At 35.4% G+C, this 20,794-nt stretch overlaps 1 protein-coding gene across 5 annotated transcripts in view; it reads left to right on the top strand.

Moving 5' to 3' along the window:
* GLCCI1 (glucocorticoid induced 1) overlaps positions 1 to 20,794 on the top strand; it is a 101,882-nt gene that overhangs the window by 54,707 nt on the left and 26,381 nt on the right. For 3 of the 5 annotated variants that reach the window (XM_023639258.2, XM_023639263.2, XM_023639261.2), the window contains exon 4: positions 20,622 to 20,738. In XM_023639258.2, coding sequence (XP_023495026.2) covers positions 20,622 to 20,738 — 117 coding nt within the window. The remainder of the gene's footprint in view (positions 1 to 20,621; positions 20,739 to 20,794) is intronic. The other 2 variants (XM_023639260.2, XM_023639262.2) reach the window with 1 other exon arrangement.

A 20,794-nucleotide genomic window follows, 5' to 3' on the forward strand; every position in this document is an offset into this window, starting at 1 on the left:
TCTGCTTCTAATGGCGTTCTTAGGATTATCCAGGATATTGTTGCCATTTGTAACCCAATAGTACAGTGAACTCCATGTCTCTTCGAAATAGTTTTTATGACCCATTGCCTTATTTATTATGAATAACCCAAATTATGATAATCTTTATGTATATCTTGGATTATTTTTCCTGATAGTGTTATCTTTTATCCGTTAAATTCTTACTTATTTGTTTTTGTAAAATTAGAGAAACAGTGTTGAAAGATCATCTAGTCTATCTCCTGTGTACAAACTCCTTAAAAAGATGGTCATCTGGTCTATTATGATCATTCTCAATGAGAGAAGCTCATCACTTTGCAAGAGAACCAAACCAGTTCAGTTGTTTTAGCTTAAGTTGTTAAATAGTTAATTTTGTATATTGAACTCAAAATTGTCCCCCTTAGTTTTGACTCTGTCCTCTATATCAGTATTGAGTAAATCTACTTTAAATATTTGAAAGGCTAGCAATATGTCATTTTTCTCCAGGGTAAACGTTGACATTTCTCTTAAATGTTTTTTATATTCCATAGTTTCCATACTTTTTAGTATCATTTTCGTATGCTATGAGTTATCAATATCTCTCATATATTGTGGTATCTGGGCTGAATATATATAGTCTGTTAGCATGATTTTGCCTGTGACTGTATTACGTTTTTAGTAGGTTCTTTGTATTACTGGTATAGAGAAATCTTCAATTCCTGTCTATCCTACACACAAATGCATATGTATAAGATCAGTTTTTCCCAATAAACAACAAAAAAAAGGGAAGCTGAGTCTAATATATCTAGTCTAAAATGGCAACATATCTATGCATAGAAGATGAATAACGAAATGAACTTGCAGTTTTATCTCTTGGGTAAGTATAATCTCAAAGTTATAGCCAAGATTTGGTATAGTTGAACTTTGGACTACAGCAACACCTGGTAGACACTATTAAAAATGGAATAGCTGACATGACTGAGTACAAAATTTGATTGCTCTCCCCACAAAGCAACCTTAAAGCTAGACAAAACTATCAAAACAGCTAGCTCAGTGCTTTGGAAATCAACCAAACAAATTGGGAAGGTTTCTTCAGGAAATGTACTGAACCGAACTCAGGGTAAGGATAACGCAAGTTTGTAGTATTCTTATCTGGTGCTACTCCTCTTCCCCTCTTCCTCATCCCCAGCTTTGTTGGTGTGGCATTTCAGCCAGGATGGGGCAGGCCTTGGAAATCAAAAGCTTTGCTGCCCCTGCGGGAGAGAGAGCACTTGATAGGAAGTAGTGTAGATTAAAATACAGGCATACCTCGGAGACATTGCGGGTTTGGTTCCAGACCACCGCATTGAAGCAAATATCATGTTACGTGGATTTTTTTGGTTTCCCAGTACATATAAAAGTTACTTTTAGGGGCCGGCTCCGTGGCCGAGTGGTTAAGTTCGCGCACTCCGCTGTAGCGGCCCAGGGTTCGGATCCTGGGGACGGACATGGCACCACTCGTCAGGCCATGTTGAGGCGGTGTCCCACATCCCACAACTAGAAGGACCTGCAACTAAGATATACAACTGTGTACAGGGGGGGTTTGGGGAGATAAAGCAGGAAAAAAAAAAAGTTTGGCAACAGTTGTTAGCCCAGGTGCCAATCCTTAAAAAAAAAAAAAAAAAGGAAGATTGGCAATAGTTGGTAGCCCAGGTGCCAATCAAAAAAAAGTTATTTTTAGGGGCCAGCCTGGTGGCGCAGCGGTTAAGTTCACATGTTTGCTTCTCGGCGGCCCAGGGTTCGCCAGTTTGGATCCTGGGTGCAGACATGGCACCACTTGGCAAAAGCCATGCTGTGGTAGGCATCCCACGTATAAAGTAAAGGGAGATGAGCACGGATGTTAGCTCAGGGCCAGTCTTCCTCAGCAAAAAGAGGAGGATTGGCAATACTTAGCTCAAGGCTAATCTTCCTCAAGAAAAAAAAAAGTTACTTTTATGTTATACTGTAGTCTCTTAAGTGTGCAATAGCGTTATGTATAAAAGCACAACGTACATACCTTAATTAAAACATACTTTATTGCTAAAAAATTCTCACCATCATCTGAACCTTCAGTGAGTTGTAATCCTTTTGCTGGTGGAGGGTCTTGCCTCGATGTTGATGGCTGCTGACTGGTCAGGTGGTGGTTGGTAAAGGTTGGCGTGGCTGTGGCAATTTCTTAAAATAAGAAAACAGTGAAATTTGCTGCATCGATTGACTCTTCCTTTCATAAACTAATTCTCTGTAGCATGCAAGGCTGTTTGATAGCATTTTACCCATGGTAGAACTAATTTTAAGGTTGGAGTCAATCCTCTCAAACCCTGCCACTGTTTTATCAACTAAGTTTATGCAATATTCTAAATTCTTTGTTGTCATTTCAACACTCTTCACAGCATCTTCATCAGGAGTAGATTCCACCTCAAGAAACTATTATCTTTGTTCATCCATAACAAGCAACTTCTCGTCCCTTAAAGTTTTTTCATGAGACTGCAGCAATTCAGTCACATCTTCAGGCTCTACTTCTAATTCTAGTTCTCTTGCTATTTCCATTGCATCTGCAGTTACTTCCTGCACTGAAGTCTTGAACCCCTCAAAGTCATCCATGAGGGTTGGAATCAACTTCTTCCAAACTCCTGTTAACATTGATATTTTGACCTCTTCCCATGAATCACAAATGGCATCTAAGAATAGTGAATCCTTTCCAGAAGGTTTTAAATTTACTTTACCCAGATCCATCAGAGGAATCACTATCTATGGCAGCGATAGCCTTACAAAATGTTTTTCTTAAATAATAAGACTTGAAAGTTGAAATTACTCCTTGATCCATGAGCTGCAGAATGGATGTTGTGTTAGCAGGCATGAAAACAACATTAATCTTGTTGTACATCTCCATCAGAGCAGTAATATTTTGAAAAGAATACTTTTTTGAGCAGTAGGTCAAGAGTGGGCTTAAAATATTCAGTAAATCATGTTGTAAACAGATGTGCTGTTGTCTAGGCTTTGTTGTTCCATTTATAGAGCACAGAAGATTTAACATAGTTCTTAAGGGCTCTAGGGTTTTCAGAATGGTAAATGAACATTGGCTTCACTTTAAAATCACCAGCTGCTAGCCCCTAACAGAAGAGTCAAAAAGCCTTTAAGCCAGGCATTGACTTCTCTTCTCTAGCTATGAAAGTCCTAGTTGGCGTTTTCTAATAGAAGGCTGTTTCAACTGCATTGAAAGTCTGTTGTTTAGTGTAGCCACCTGCATTAATTGTCTTAGCTGGATCTTCTGGATAAGTTGCTGCAGCTTCTACATCAGCCCTTGCTTCTTCACCTTGCACTTTTATGTTATGGACATGGCTTCTTTCCTTAAACCTCATGAACTAACCTCTGCTAGCTTCAGACTTTTCTCCTGCAGCTTCCTCACCTCTCTCAGCCTTCATAGAATTGAAGAGAGTTACGGCCTTGCTCTGGATTGAGCTTTGGCTTAAGGGAGTATTGTGGCTGGTTTGATCTTCTATCCTAACCACCAAAACTTTCTTCCTATCAGCAGTAAGGCTGTTTTGCTTTCTTATCATTTGTGTGTTCACTGGAGAAGCACTTTTAATTTCCTTTAAGCACTTTTTCTTTGCTTTCACAACTTGGCTAACTGTTTGACACCACAGCCTAGTTTTGGCCTATCTCGGCTTTTAACGCACCTTTGTCACTAAGCTTAATCGTTTCTAGCTTTTGCTATAAAGTGAGAGACATAAGACTCTTCTTTTGCCTTGAACACTTAGAGGCCACTGTAGGGTTATTAATTGGCCTAATTTCAATATTGTTGTATCTCAGGAAATAGTGCGTTCAAGGAGAGGGAGAGAGATGGGGGAATAGCTGATCAGTGGAGCAGTCAGACTACATTCAACATTTATCAATTAAGTTCACTGTCTTATATGAACATAGTTGTGGCACCCCCAAAACAATTACAATAGTAATATCAAAGATCACTGATCAGAGATCACCATAACAAATATAATAATAATGAAAAAATTTGAAATCACAAGAATTACCAAAATGTGACACAGACACAAAGTGAGCAAATGCTGTTGGAAAAATGGCACCAATAGACTTGCTCAATGCAGGGTTGCCACAAACCTTCGTTTTGTAAAAAATGCAACATCTGAAAAGCACAGTAAATCAAAGCACAATAACAAGTTAGTGCCTATAGTGATCTTAGTTGCAAATGAATAGGGAGGGTCAACAGCTCTGCTAGTCTGAGGCTGTGGTCCAATTTGTGGCAAGAAATAGACTCATGGAGTAGCAGAATTTTATAGAGAGTTCTAGAAGATAAGATAAGTCACGGGGGATTGATAAGTTCACCACATAGCCCAGGTTGACTGGATGCTGTGGACATGCCCAGTAGAAAATGAAGTAGGCCTAGGCCACCCAGGTATCACTGGCCTGTGGAGCCTAAGATTATGTAGAGAGGAGATTCAAGCAGGCCTAGTGGTGCTAAAATCTGGGCCACAGGCCAGGGGCCAGTCCCATGGCCGAGTGGTTAAGTTCGCATGCTCCGCTTTGGTGGCCCAGGGTTTCACCAGCTCAGATCCTGGGTGCAGATGTGGCACTGCTCATCAGGCCACGTTGAAGCAGTGTCCCACATAGTACAACAAGAGGCACTCACACCTAGAATATACAACTATGTACCAGGTGCCTTTGGGAGAAGAAGAAGGAGGAGGAAGAAAGGAAAAAAAGATTGGCAACAGATGTTAGCTCAGGTACCAATCTCTAAATTAAAATAAAATAAAATAGAATAATCTAGGGCCAACTTGTTAAAGACCCAAACTTTGAATGCACTTCTCGTTCCACACACAGATCCCATCCTGGGAGTGGAAGCCTTACTAGATTGAGATGTTTAAATAAAATCTCTGATCAGTCTTTGACTGAACGCTAAGGTGAACACTGGAGACCAGCTTAAAAAGGTCTTAAAAAGCCAGCCTTAAAAAGAAAAATGAGGGGAAAAAATTAGGGAATATAGACATCAGTGGCCACACGTTGCAGAGGAAACAGACTTTTAGACCATTAAGTTACTAAAACACAAACAATAACCCTTGGGGAAAGTAACAGGGTTGTAGAATTGCTGCAATATATTATCTAAAATGTCCAACATTCAACAAAAAATTTAGAGATATGCAAGGAAACAAGAAAGTGTGACTCATACTTAAGAAAAAAAACAATCAGTAGATATTGTATCTAAGTATTTCTATCTATTGGTTTTAGCAGACAAAAACATAAAAGCAGCTATTATAAGTATTTCCAAAGGACTAAAGGAAATCATGTTTAAAGCATTAAAGGGAAGTAGGATGACAGTGACTTAATGAATAAAGAATTTCCACAGAGATAGTTATTATAAAAAATATACAAACAAAAACTCAAGAATTAAAAAGTGTAATAACTAAAGTTAAAAATTCACTAGATGGGCTTGATAACAGATTTAAGATGGCAGAAGAATCAGTGAATTTGAATATAGATCAATAGAATTTATACAGCCTGAAGGACAGAGAGAAAAAGATTGAAGGAAAGTCAAAAGAGCCTTGGAGGCCTGTAGAGAAACATGAAATACATACACATACACATAATGGGAGACCCAGGAGAGTAGAGAAGAATCAAAAAATATTTGAAGAAATAATGGCAGAAAACTTTCCAGATTTGATGAGAAACAATCTTATAGACTCAAGAAGTTCAATAAACCACAAGTAGAAAAACAGAGAGCCACAATAGACACATCATAGTTAAATGGTTGAAAGCTAAAGGAAAAGGAAATATTGAGAGCTGGAAGAAGAAAATGACTTATTACACCTGTTAGTGCCATCAAGTTGATTCTGACTCCTAGTGGCCCTGCGTACAGCAGAGTGGAACCCTGCCCAGTCTTTCTGCACCATCCTCTCGCTTTCCAGCACTATATCAGACAGTGCTCTGCTGCTATTCATAAGGCTTTCATGGCCAATTTTTTGGAAGTGGGTGGCCAGGTCATTCTTCCTAGTCTGTCTTAGTCTGAAAGCTCCACTGAAATCTGTCCACCACGGATGACCCTGCTGGTATTTGAAATACACATGGCATAGCTTTTCAGCATCATAGCAACATGTAGCTGCCACAGTATGACAATTGACAGATGAGTGATGTCATTCCCTGACCAGGAAACAACCCTGGGCTGCTGCAATGAGAGTACCAAATCTTAACCCCTAGACCAGCAGGGCTGACTTTGTTACACATAGTGGACCAATAATACCTTTAATGGTAGACTTTTTGTCAGAAACCATGGAGACCATTAAGCTTGACATATTCAAAGTGCCAAAAGAAAAAACCTGTCAACCAAGTATTCTATATCCAGAAAAACTAGTCTTCCAAAATAAAGGTGAGATATAGTATTCCCAAATAAACAAAGATTGAAAGAATTTCCTCCTACTAGACTGTCTTGTAAGAAATGCTAAAGGAAATCTTTTAGGCTGAAAGGAAATGACTCCAGATGTTAATTTAAATTCATAGGAAGAATTGAAGCGTATTGGGAATGGTAAATATAAAAGAGTCTATGGATACATTTTTCTCATTTTTCCACTTATTTAAAACACATGAGATCATATAAAACAATAATTAAAATGCTGTTATGTTGGGTTTATAAGATATATACATGAAATACCTATGACAATAATAACACAAAAGAGGGGCAAGGAAAGGACGTATATTGGAGTATAGTTTCTGTTTAACTAGAATTAAGTATTATTTTGAAGTATTATGATAAGGTACATATTATAATCCCTAGAGCAGTTGCTAATAAAATAACTCTAAAAAAAGAGAAAGTAAAAAATATCAGAGAAGGATTAAAATGGTATACTAAAAACTATTTATCACCAAAGAAAGCGGTAAAGAAGGAACATAGGAATAAAAAAAGATGTGACACAAATAGAAAATGAATAGCAAAATGGCAGAAGTAAATCCAGACATATAAATAATTACATTAAATGTGAAAGGACTGAAGATTCTACTCAAAATGCAGAGATTGTCAAACTGGATAAAAAAATAGCACTCAGCTGTATCCTGTCTATGAGAAATACATCTCAGATTCAAAGACACAAAGTCTTTGAAAGTAAAAAGATGGGAAAAGATACACAATGAAAACAGTAACAATAAGAAAGCTTATCAGACAAAATAGACTTTAAGACAAGAAGTATTACCAAAGGCAAATAGAGATATTTCATAATAATAAAAATGTCAATACATTAGGAAGATATAACAATCATAAATTGTGTATACATTGTTAGTCCCAAAATGCTTGAAGCAAAACTATGAAAGGAGAAATACAGTTTCTTCAATCATTATTGGAGATTTCAACACCCCATTCTCAATACTTGATAGAACAACTAACTAGACAGAAAATCAGCAAGGAGAATGAAGATTTCAACAACATTATCAATCAACTTGGCTTAAGTGACATACAGGTCAAGAAAACTCTACCCAGTGACTGCAGAAGACACATTCTTTTCAAATGTGTGAAACGTTCTCTAGGTTAGATCATATCCTTGGCCATAAAATAAGTCTCGATAGATTACAAAAGATTTAAATCATGTAACAGAAAAAAATCTTAGAAAAACCAAAATATTTGTCAATTAAACAACTCTTTTCTAATAACACAGGGGAGATTTTAAAATATTTAAATGAATGAAAACAAAAAATGACTTAGAATTTAAGTATGCAGCTAAAGCAGTGCTTCAAGGAACATTTATACCTTTAAATGCTTATATAAGAGAAAGAGAGAGGTCTCACATCAGTACTGTCTTATATCAGCTCCCTCCTAGTTTCAAAAACAAGAAAAGGAACAAAACAGACCAAAAGCAAACAGAGGAAGGAGATGCTATATAAACAATATAAAACAAAAAATATTAGAGAAAAATCAATGAAACTAAAAGTAGGTTCTTTGAAAAGATCAACAAGGTTGACAAACTTTTAGTTAGACTGACCAAGAAAAAAAGAAGACACAGATTACCAAAATCAGCAGTGAAAGGGATGACGTTACTAGCAACCTTATAGAACTTAAAAGTATTATAAAGGAATATTATGATCAACTTTATGTCATCAATTTAGAAACAAAGATGAAATGGATGAATTCCTAGAAAGACACAAATTACTAGAGAGAGATAAATTACCAAAACTGACTTAACAAATAGAAAATATGAATAGGCTTGTAACAAATCAAGAAATTGAAGAATTAAAAATCTTCCCTCAAAGAAAATCCCAGGATCCGATTTAGTGAATTTGATCAAATATTCAAAGAAGAAATCATGTTAATCCTTCAGAAACTGTTTCAGAAAATAGAATAGGAGGGAACATTTCCCAATTTATTTTATCAGGCCCAAGTTACCTGATTTCAAACCAGGCAAAGACATCTCACATAAAATAAAATGGCAGATCAATATCCCTTTTGACTGTAGATGCAAAAATCCTTAACAAAATATTAGCAAACCAAATCCAGCAGCATATAAAAAGGATTATATACCATGATCAGGTGGGATTTGTACCAGGAATGCAAAATTGGTTTAAGATCAGAAATTCGATTAATGTAATACACTATATTAATAAAATAAAGAACAAAAACCACATAATCATCTCAATAGAGTCAAAGAAAGTATTTGCCAAACTCCAACACCCATTCATAATAAAAATCTCTCAACAAACCAGCAATAACGAGAACTTTTCTCTGCCTGATAAAAGGGCATTTATAAAAAATCTACAGATTACATCATATTCAATAGTGAAAGCCAGAATGCTTTCCTCCTGAGATCAGGAACAAGGCAGTGATATCCACTGTCACCTTGTCACCACTTCTATTCAGTACTGCACAGAGGTTCTAGTCAGTGCAATCAGTCAAGAAAAATAAAAGACGTTGAGATTGTAAAGGAAGTGGTAAAACTGCCCTTATTCACAGATAATGTGATCCTATATGTAGAAACTCCTAGGGAATATATAAATATATTACTAGAACTAATAAAGTTCAGCAAGGTTGCAAGATACAAGATCAACGTACAGAAATCAATTCTAAGTCTAGATACTAGATATGAACAATCCAAAAAGAAGAGACAATTTGTTATGGTTGCAAAGATTAAATATTTAGGAATAAATTTAACAAAAGCAGTACAAGATCTCTATGCTGAAAACATAACATTGCTGGACAAAATTAAAGACTTAAATAAATGGAAAGATTTACTTTGTTCATGGATTAGCAGACTCAGTATTATTAAGATGGTAAGTCTCCACAGATTGATTCAGTGCAGTCCCTGTTAAAATCTCAGGGTTTTCGTTTTGGGTAGAAATTGATGAGCTAATCCTAAAATTTATGTGGAAATGCAAAGGACCTAGAGTGACCAAAATAATTTTGATAACAAGGAAAGACTTTGGAGGACTTATGTTACACAATTTTAAGGCTTTTCTAAATTTAAATTAATGAAGTTGGCCAAGTTATTAGCATAAAGGAAGACATAGATAAATGGATCAAAGTTGTGAATCCCAAAATAAACCCTTATATTTATGGTCAGTTGATTTTCAACAGTTGGCAACACAATTCAATTGAAAAGGACAGTGTTTCTAACAATTGGTGCTGGGATAATTGTATATGCATATGTAAGAAAAAACTCAAGTCCTTGCCTCTCACCAGAGAGAAAAATTAACTCAAAATGATCATAGTCTAAATATTAAGCTTTAAAATTATAAAACTTCTAGAAGACCTTGGATTAGACAAGGCATTCTTAGATTCAACAGCAAGAGTAAGGCCATAAAAGAAAAAAAATAATAAATTTCACTTCATTAAAATGAACATTTATACTTCAAAAGACACCACTAAGAGAATGAAAAGACAATTGAATAGAAGTATTTCACCAAAGATTGTATGGATGGCAGATGACCACATGAAAAGGTGTTCAACATCATTAGTCATTAGGCAAATGCAAATTTAAACCACGAGATGCAAGTACACACCCACTACCATGACTGTGATTTAAAAGGCAGACAATGCTGAGTGTTGGCAGGGATGAAGAGACTCTGGAACCCTAAGTTGCTGGGAATGTAAAATGGTCCAGCTACTTTGGAAAACAGTTGTTGGTTTCTTTAAAAGTTAGTTAGAAACTTAGCATATAACCCAGCAATTCCATTCCTAGTAATCTGTGAGGAAAACGAAAACACATATCTACATTGAGACATTTACAAAAATATTTTTAGGAGAGTTATTTATAATAACTGAAAACCGGAAAATATCCAAATATCCATCGATTGATAAATGGATAAACAAAATGTGGTGTGCTCATGCAATGACATACTATTCAGCAATGAGAAGGAGCAATATACTGGATTCTGATACATGCTACAATATAAATGAGCCTCAGAAACATTTTACTAAGTCAAAAGTCAGCAGTTTTTTTCTGTAAAAGGCCAATAATATTTTAGGGTTTGTGGGCCATATAATCTCTGTTGCAGCTACTCAGCTCTACTGTTGTAGTGTGATAACAGCCATAGACAATGTGGAGTGGGCATGATTATGTTCCAATAAATTTTATTTACAAGAACGTGTAGCAGGCTAGATTTGGTCTGCAGATTATTGCTTGCCAATCCCTGCTAAGTGAAAGAAGCCAGGTGTATAAGATTACATATTATATGGTTGCATTTATATTGAAATGCCAGAAAAGGCAAATTTATACAGGGGAAAAAAACCCACTAGAGATTGCATGTGGCTGAGAGTGGTGATTGGTTATAAATAGATTCAAAGCAACTTTGGGGATTTGATGAAAAAGTTCTACAACTGCATTGTGATTATTGTTGTACATCTCTACAAAGTGATTAAAACTTACAGAATTTTACTCTTACAATGGATAAAGTTAAGGGAATGTAAATTATATTTCAGTAAAGTTGAAAAAAGGAATAAATATAAAAGACTGGTGGGTTTTCCATGGTATATCATGAAGATATTAAATTCTATATGATATATAACTGAGGCTAGAATAATGGTGAGTACATGAGTGAAGACTAAAAGTGAAAATAAGAATAGTTATAATAGATGATAGAATTAGAATTTGAGAAAATTATGAAAAGCCAAAACAATTATTGAAATAGTAATAGTTTTTAAAGTTATATACTACTAAAATTCAGTGTTTTAAAAAAAGTTTTGACCTGCTTCCTTCTCATAGGCTTCTTCCTGAGTCACGTACATGCTCTTCCCCTCAGATAATTTGCATCAGGATTTCTGATTAAAATGTCAATGAAAGTACTTGTATTTATCTGCCTCTACTTTGCTCCAAGCTTATAAGAATGCAGTGTGAAAAATTTTCAAATAAATGAATAAGTAAATATATTCTACCTACATTTAAGACAAGGAAAACCCCTGCACACCATGAAAAGAAAGGAAATCCTTAGTGATGAGTGGATGTTGATGCTGTCTGGCTCACAGAAACCTGGGTCATGTTGGCCAGGGCTTAAAAAGGTTTTTAAGCTCAATTTAAGAGAGTGTAGATTCCTACAAAGTGTAGGAAAGTCAGATGTGTCTTTCAAATGGCAGGAGATTGGAACTGGGCTGTCTGCATAAAGCAGGGAACTGGAACCATATTTCTAAGCCATAAAAACTAGACCTGAAATAACTCCACCTGACACTCTTGGTATTTTCCTGTTGGCCAGAGAGGCAGCTATGCAAAAACGGAAATCGTAACCATATGTTGTGTGTGGATGTGGCATCTGGAATAGAGCTCTACCCATGTGGGACCAAAGCCCCAATCTTCCTAATTAAAGACCTGCTGTGGAGCTATGCAACTCCAGAGAGTTAGTCTGAGCAACCATGAGACAACACAGCAGGAAAGTGCTCACAAATAGGTGAGCTTGTAAGCAAGTATTTTAGGGTATAAAAGGAAATCTATTGCCGTAAGAGACAGCAGATACATTAAGTAGGCTCATTCACATCTGAGGCAATAAGAATAAGAACACAATCCCAAAAGAGAACTTAAATATAAGAATTTTGAATGAAATGTTAACTTGCCGTGAGAACAGGAGTAAATAAGAACAGGTGGAAGAATAAAGGACTATTTGCAAATCTTGTAAATAACCAAAGTTGGTAAAATTAAAAGTAAAAAACTCTCTGGTGAATTAAATTGACATAGCAGAAGAGAGAATTAGTGAATCAAAAGTCTCAGCTGAGACGGAAAGCCTGGATGAGCAGATCATCCAGACCATAAAATAAAGAGATAAAAAGATTGAAAACATGAAAGAGAAGTTAAGAAACTTGTAAAATAGACTAAGTTAGATGTTCCAGAAGGTAAGAACAGTAAGCATGAGGGATAAGAAATTTTTTAAATGGTGAAAATTTTGGAGAGCAATGTGTCTTCAGATTGAAAATGTGCACCAGTTTCAAGTAGGATAACAGAACAAAGAAAAAAATCCCACCTGTAGGTATAGTGTAATAGAATTGTAGATCAAGGACACACACATGCATACTTGCTTGCATTAGAGGAAAAAAGCAGATTACCTACAAAGAAATGGCAATCAGGCTGTCAATACACTTATCAGAAACTGTAATTGGTGCTGGAATATAGTGAGGCAGTGGGTTGTGTCCATGTTAAGGAAATGAATCCAAGTGAGACAGCATTTTCCTTTATAAAAAGATTACTTTTCCTCCTTTTATTATGTTTACTGGAGGGTTGTTAACCCAACCCTTATTTAGATTTCACAAACTAAATAAGTGTACTTTTCCATTAGTTAGATATGTGGTTCCCTGTTTATTTAACAAAATTTAAAATTAATTCATAAAGCATAACTAGAGGTTAAGAAGTCTGCTAAGTAGGTGATAAGAATTTAATTAATACTTATCACTTTTTATGGTACTTGTCTGTATTTAGTAGAAGTAAAAGAAAAGAAAGGTAAATTTTTAAGATACTTTTTAGCAAACATCATCAGCCTTTAGTGGCACGGCATTTGTTCATGGAATAACATCACATAAATAAGACTGTATACTCAATATTTGTGTTAAAGCATCTAGAATTTCAAAAGAAACGATAGATACAATTCTGCTTCTTAAAGAGCTTAATTACATATTAGGAAAAGCAACTGAGACTTTTAAGGGATAATCGCAAAGGGACTTTATATTAACTCTCACTTGTCCTTATTCAATGAGAGAAGTTTGTCTCCTGTCCATGGTATGAAACTAGAATCTGATCACTCTTGCACTCCTGTGGTCCCTTTAAGTGAGCATGCTTTCCAATCTCTCGTAATAATCAGAGCTTTGAACTTCTTTCATGGGTATAACTACTCCTCTTCTCCTGGCTAAGGCCTGTTACAGCTGGGTGACTTCATGAGTGAAGGGATTCTGGAGGCTTCTTTTCTGTTCTTTACTCACCTCCTTCTTCACTCCATAGCTACTGTTTCTGACCCCTCTGGAGCTAGAGCTTGGGGGTGTGGGGAGAGGTAAAGGGAATAGAAATATTTCTACTTGACTGGTAACTATTATAAAATGCCTTTACATTCCCTGGGTTTGACAGATTTTTATAATTGACTTTCTTTTGTAGAGTAATTTCATGAGTTCTTTGGAGATCCCTGATTGCTATACATCTCTTACTACAGTTCTAGCTTTTCTGGGTTAATAAGTGTTACTCTCTCCCTAGCCTCCAGAATTTCAGAAATAACATTCAGTTTCTCAGCTGCTGAGCTCTGTTCATTCTTCTAGGTGACCTTCTTAAGTAGGACCTAAAACAACCCTCCATGGTGACTCTCACACTCAAGTTTCCCAAATGGTTCTTGGGAAACTCATACATTTCTTTGTCTGGTTAATGTCTGGGACTTCAGGCTGATTCTAATGCAACAGTAAATCTCTGTCATCCTAGCTCAACACTTTCAGTATCTGGAATGGGAGTCACCTATCAGTCCATCATGTCCCTGTATCTGTGGGGAACATACATCAGTCTTTCCAAGTTGTTCCATTAAAACTTCTCTCTTCATTTGAGGCAAAAAGAAGAAGTATGCCCTCTCAGATCTTGGATTTAATTTCTTCTTACTTACAGCCTAATAAAGTTAGCCTTTTACTATTTCATGGATGCTGTCAGAAAACATGGGACTCCTGGTTTAAAGACAATGGACTTTATTATTCACAGTACAGCAAGTATGAAGAATATCAGGTTTTCATTAGTTCACCTGAACCCCAGGTACCATGGGAGTCATGAGGAGGGCCCAAATGGGTGCCTGCACATACATACGGTAGATCTCATTACGAGAGAGAAACCCAGAGTTTGGAGAATACGCAATTTTTATGGTAAGCAGTAAGCAAATCTACTCTTTATCCCAGAGGGTGACATTCCCAGAGAGAGCATAAATAACACTATTGTATTGTTTTTATTATTTGTTTTACTATTTCTGATTTTGGTAAAGATAAATGGAAGGTTTCTTCTTTTTCTCACCAGTAAGCCCCCCTCTCATTGATAGGATAGTTTTTCTTAGAAGGAACCATCAGGAGCAGTAAGTGAAATAATTAGGGATGTTTCTTGCTTCTGATCAAATTGTGATTAATAGATATTATCGATGTGGTCTTTTTTTTTAAGTAAGAAAAATAAAAGTTTTCTTATGGTTTTACCAAGAATATACCTTCTACTCTAAGATTCTGTTAATTTTTAATATTAAAATTTTTTTTTTATCATGCTGAACTAGGGGGAAAAAATTGCAATAATATTTTCTTTGGACCTAAAAGACAACAGTCTGAAGAATTTTGATTATCCCTTTGAAATCAAGGGAATTAGCTGATAAACCTTTAAAAAATACTTATGTTTTATCCAATAAAGTTTCTATCTAAATCCGTATTAAATTGAATTATAAAGATGTTTTATAATCTTTTCATTACTTAAAATTGGATCCAATAGGAACAGTTTTTAAGGTCATATGAACTGTTTATTGAAAAAATAGAAACTTATCAGTAGTATGTAGTCAGTTAATTGCTTCATCAAAATTGTGTTCATTTTTATTTCAGTTTCACATCTTGCAATATCTCCAACATTAAGAAAGGAAGTTACTTTGCAAAGTGGTTGAGATTATGAGCCAATACGTAGTGACTTGTAGTTATTTGCAGTTGAACATTAACATAGTATTACTTTCAGTAGCTGGTAGGTAATAGAAGGAGGTTACAAATTAAAGGCTAAAGAACTGGGTCTACCATTTATTAGCTGTGTTACACTGGAAAAGATAACTTTAGCTTGGAGAGTGTTTCCTCATTTGTAAAATAGCTAAAATCTGTGGGATCAAGTGGGTTTGTGAAATAAGTGTTTTTAAAATATTAGTCTGGTTTGTTTTGTTAACATGCCTCTGTTGACAAATATGCCTTATTGATAGTTATAAATACACTTCTATATTAAAAACTTATTTTATGTGTATAGAAATTGTCACAACGCTAGCTGTGTCTGTGGGGATGAGTCTGTGTGTGGGAACATCTCTGTCTGTTCCTGGGTTAGAAGGTTTGTTTGAGTCTGCATGTGGGCAAGCATGTCTGTCTCTGGGCATGTAGAGGTTGACGTGCATGCAGGTAACCTCTCTCTATGCATGTGTATGTGCTTGCCCATGTGTGTGCTCTTTATATATGCATGTTTGTACATGCATATGCTTACGTTTGTTCATTTGAATATCATGGGGCTGAATGAATAGCAGTCAGTTCATTAAGGTTTGCCTATTGGTGCTTTAAAGAAAAACAGAAAAACAACACTGATGATTCATTTTTATGGAAAAGGAAGTTTAAATTTTTATTTTTAGTGTTAGATTAGGTACTATTGCATTTTAAATTCCTCTGAACACTGTCAAGGAATGCAATATGTCAAATTTGTTTTTAGACTGCAGAACCTTTCTTTTGAGACACTTGATCTTTGTAAGCACTAAAGTTTGCCGCGTATTCCCTTTTTTCAGACAAAAGGGAATGACATCTTGAGATTTATGACTTCTCAAGCTATATTTTCAAAAAAAAATTATTGGGTCAATATCTTTAGCAATTGTTTTGGGTTTTTTTTTAGTTATTGTCAGATTTTTCATTCCCATGTGTATGTCTGTCTTCACGTTTTGTAAGATTTCTTTATCTCTTTGTGTGGTATTAGCTTGATTCTTTAGGCAATAGCACAGTGGTTAAGACAGCATACTCTGAAATTCCACTGCCTAAGTTCAAATACTTATTTCACCATTTAATTGTGTGACTTTTAGCAAGTTCTTTAACCTTTCTCTCTCAGTTGCCTCACTTATAAAATGGGGATAATAATAATACCTATCTCACATGCTTTTATTGAAAAATGAATGAAGTAATTCACATAAACACAACTGGCAGAGTGTCTTTTTCCTGGTTTTAAGCTAGCTGTCTTCTCATTTTTTTCCTTCTGTTCCAAAAGCCCCAGGGTCCTGCTTCCCTCCCTACTGCTACCACATAGTCCTTTTAAGTTAAGATTTCTCATTTCCCTGGCCTGCTATGGAATAGAATTCGTTCTGAGAAATATTTCCTTCCCTTGTAGTACCTGAGGCAAAAGTACTCAACCAGTCTTTTGAGACTGAGTTTATTTTATTTTGTTTTTGAATGTTAAAAATAGTGGAGGAAACTAACAAGATAAAAATAGTAAATAAACAAGGGTGATATTATCAAGTTTCCAAAAATTTGTAATAAAATGAGTTCCCATTTCTCAGATCTTAAGTGCGGCCAGTCCTTGATTTTTCTTTAACTCCACAAATGTGTTAGTCATTTCTTTGTGAATATTTATGCTAATTCTTCTCTCTCCAATTATTTCTTCTCTGTGACCTAGGATCACTTATTCTCCAACTTTTTTAAACATTGGAGCTCATGTGCTTGGGACCCCTTCCATGTTTAAAGAAGGCTCCTTTCTCCTTCCCTCTTAATTTTTTTTTCAGCTTTATTGAGATATAATCGACATATAACTGTGTAAGTTTAAGAAGTACAATGTAAAGATTTGATATATGTATATATGGCAAAGTGATCACCACAGTAAGTTTCCTTACTACATCCATCACCTCACACAGTTACAATTTTTTTGTGTAGTGAGAACTTTTAAAATCTATTCTCTTAAAACTTTCAGATACAATACAGTATTGTTAACTATAGTCACTGTGTTGTACATTACATCCCCATCATCTTATAACTGGAAGTTTGTACCCTTTGACTACCTTCACCCATTTCCTGCCCCCCACCCCAGCCCTGGCAACCATGGATCTGCTCTGATGGTATGACTGTTTTTTAGATTCCACATCTAAGTGAGATGATACAGTATTTGTCTTTCTTTGTCTGACTTATTTCACTGAGCATAATACCCTCAAGGTCCATTCTTAATTTTTTTCTTAAGACCACAGCATGGCTAATGAATGTTTAGAAACACAAAGTAAGATTCATCTATAGTTTAGTTTAAAAATTTCAATAAGTATAACCTAGTGTTCCTTTTGTGGGCAGTTTATCATAGTAACAAGGGTGGGTAGGCCCACTGAAGTTAGGACCAAGAGCATCTGTGTGATGCAGTGGAATGTGGGCTTAGAGAAGCTGTCTTAGGCAGAAGTTCAGAGCTATGGATGAGGTGGGAGGGATGTGTGTGTGGGTGGGAAGAGGCAGGATTATAATTTCCTTCTGCCCATTCATGTCAGAGACACCTTCGTGTCTACTCTTCATTGGTACTGAAGTTAGGGACAAGAGGTGGCTTCGGATGGCCATGGACTCTTGAGCATCAAAGAGAAAAGAGAAGGAGAATTCTAAGTAAAAGTGATGGAAGGCCAGAGTGTTTGTTGTTGTTACGTAGGTCTGCCCCTCTTCTGAATGTGGTGTAAATAACACAGGAACCTCCTATATTCTGAAGCAAAGAAAGATTTATGGTGTCTTGCTTTCATTTCACAGAGTCCGTAACTAAAATTTGTAATGTTCTGAGTATATATATTTAGGAAGATGGGCTTCCCTTTTACCCTAATCTCTACTGAATTGTAAACAAGAGCGTTAACTATGTTATATTCCAAAGATGAACAGTATTGTGTGGAAACTATAAGGTTGCATAGTTGAAGTTGGTATTCCAAGCAAAGTAAAGTGTGTACCATGACGTATCTGTTTTGTTTTCAGGGGTTTGTTAAAGCTGTTTAGAACGAAAACTTTTCTGTCTTATTTTGATGTCTCAAAGGCCTTTAAAAATAGAGTGATTAGGGGCCGGCCCGGTGGCGTAGCGCTTAAGTTCGCACGTTCTGCTTCTCGGCGGCCCGGGGTTCGCCGGTTCAGATCCCAGGTATGGACATGGCACTGCTTGGCACACCATGCTGTGCTAGGCGTCCCACATATAAAGTAGAGGAAGATGGGCACGGATGTTAGCTCAGGGACAGGCTTCCTCAGCAAAAAGAGGAGGAGTGGCAGCAGATGTTAGCTCAGGGCTAATCTTCCTCAAAAAAAAAAAAAAAAAATAGAGTGATTAGGATTGATGAATTTTCAGATTATTTTTGAGGATTATTTTAAAAATGAAAAAGTACAAATTGCCTTGATTAATCTCTAGGGATTAGAGTCTCTTCTATAAAGCTCTTGCCAGTTTTGGAACACCACTAAAACATCATTAATATTCAGAAAACACTTAATTTTATACCTCTGATTAAATAACTTGTATAATTTGAAATCCTATTTATTTTTTATCATAGAGAATAATAGATCTTGATTTATATTGATTACCTGCTAATTTTGATTTCTTTTCTCATGAAAATTAATGTTCTCAAGAAGAAAATTATATCATTTCACTGGAGAGCTGGGAACACAAATATTAACGTAGATAATCTTATTTGTATATCTTTGCAAGGATATTGTATAAGAAGTCCATAGGCTATAAAAAGCTTTAAGAAACTAAAAGAATCTAAGGATCTTAATATAAAAGAAAGGATATCTATTATCCTTTGTTTAGGTGCTTTATTTCCTTTCATGCCATTTTTCTTCTATTTGCCACAAGTAAAAATAAATTTTCCTAGTAACTTACATGCTTTTCCTCTTGAGCATTTATAGGCTTTAATACCAACTGTCTCTTTCGCTTTTTATTGCCATAGCTATTCAAGGTATTTAGCTCATATTAAAATACAGTGTATTTTTGCTTTATCTCTTTGAGGAATTCAATATATTATATGGACTTTACTTTCTGTTTACACTTTGCCTAGTAGGTAACATAAACTGAGCTCACTGTAGTTGTTCAGGGAATAACTGTTAAGTGATTGATGTCATCTTTTCTAAAAGGAAAATAATACCAATATTAAATAACTTCCCCCAAATTGCTAATGATTCCCTTTAAAATGCTTAGGAATACTTTACTCCTAGTCTAGCTCAGTTTAAGCAGGTTACACATCACCTAAAATATATTAGTAGTTTAATGAATTCCAAGCTGTATTATAGTAATGACTTTTCTCTTAAGCCTGAAAGTGTTACCATTCCATTTAGGAGAATACACCCTAAGTTATATTTGTTTTTAAAAGTTGTGTGACTATAACCAGGTGTCTCTCAATGGATGAATAGATAAAGATGTGATGTATATATATACAGTGGAATATTATTCAACCGTGAGACCATGAGAAAGAAGGAAATCCTGCCATTTGTGATAATTCATCTCGAGGGCATTATGCTAAGTGAAATAAGTTAGAGAAAGACAAATACTGTATGATACCACTTGTATGTGGAATCTAAAAAAGCCAGACTCATAGAAACAGAGAGTAGAGTGGTGGTTAGCCAGGGGCAGGAGGATGGAGGAAATGGGAGTTGGTGAAAGGGTATACACTTCCAGTTATGAGATGAATAAGTTCTGGGGTTCTCATGTACAGCATTTTGATTACAGTAATAATGCTTTATTACATACTTGAAAATTGCTAAGAGAGTAAACCTCAAATGTTCTCACCTCAAAAAATACTAATTATGTGATGGGATGGAGGTGTTTGCTAATGCTTTGGTGGTATCATTTTGCAGTATATAAATGTATCAAATCAACATGTTGTACACCTTTAACTTACACAGTGTTGGATGTCAATTACATCTCAGTAAAGCTGAAAAATAAAATCTGTGTGACTATAAAGAATAATATATAGTAAGATATTAAATACTAATAAGTTATTAATACTAAATGCTTGATTTTCCTCACCACCATGGGATTTACAACTTTTAAGTATTTAGTAATTGATAAATTAGGTTGATTTTGTTCATATAAGACAAGAACTTGGGAACTAGTGTGATCCCTATATTAAGAGATTGAGTTTAACTTTCATCAGTAGGCATGTGAAATACTAGTTTTTCACGTTACAAAATGTGTTTAAAGAAGAAGATCTTTCTGGTGTTACAAAGGTAATATCTGAAATAATCTGGGGAAATTTAGTCTATGTATTTACCAAGAAAACTGTTTAAATTCTAGAAGTAAAGCATTTGTAGCATATATTTATTTTCAGTAGTTTTAATTATAAAAACTTGGAAGAATAAATTATTTTAGTGAAATATTATGTCTTCTTGAAACCTTTGAGAAAAAAGTCACTTATTAATATCCAAAAACTAAAGAAATAAGTACTTAAAAATTGGTATTTATTTTTGTTCTCTTGCTTCTCTTCTCCTTTCCCCAAAGCAGATTGCCAAACTGAGGCAGCAACTACAACGTAGTAAACAGAGTAGTCGGCACAGTAAGGAGAAAGATCGTCAGTCACCTCTCCATGGCAACCACATAGCAATCAATCACACTCAGGTAGGCTAAGTTCTTGTCCAGATTTGAGTAATTCCTTTTAAAGATTCATTATATAG

Source organism: Equus caballus, chromosome 4 (genome assembly GCF_041296265.1).
Source record: "Equus caballus isolate H_3958 breed thoroughbred chromosome 4, TB-T2T, whole genome shotgun sequence".
Classification (NCBI taxonomy): Eukaryota; Metazoa; Chordata; class Mammalia; order Perissodactyla; family Equidae; genus Equus; species Equus caballus.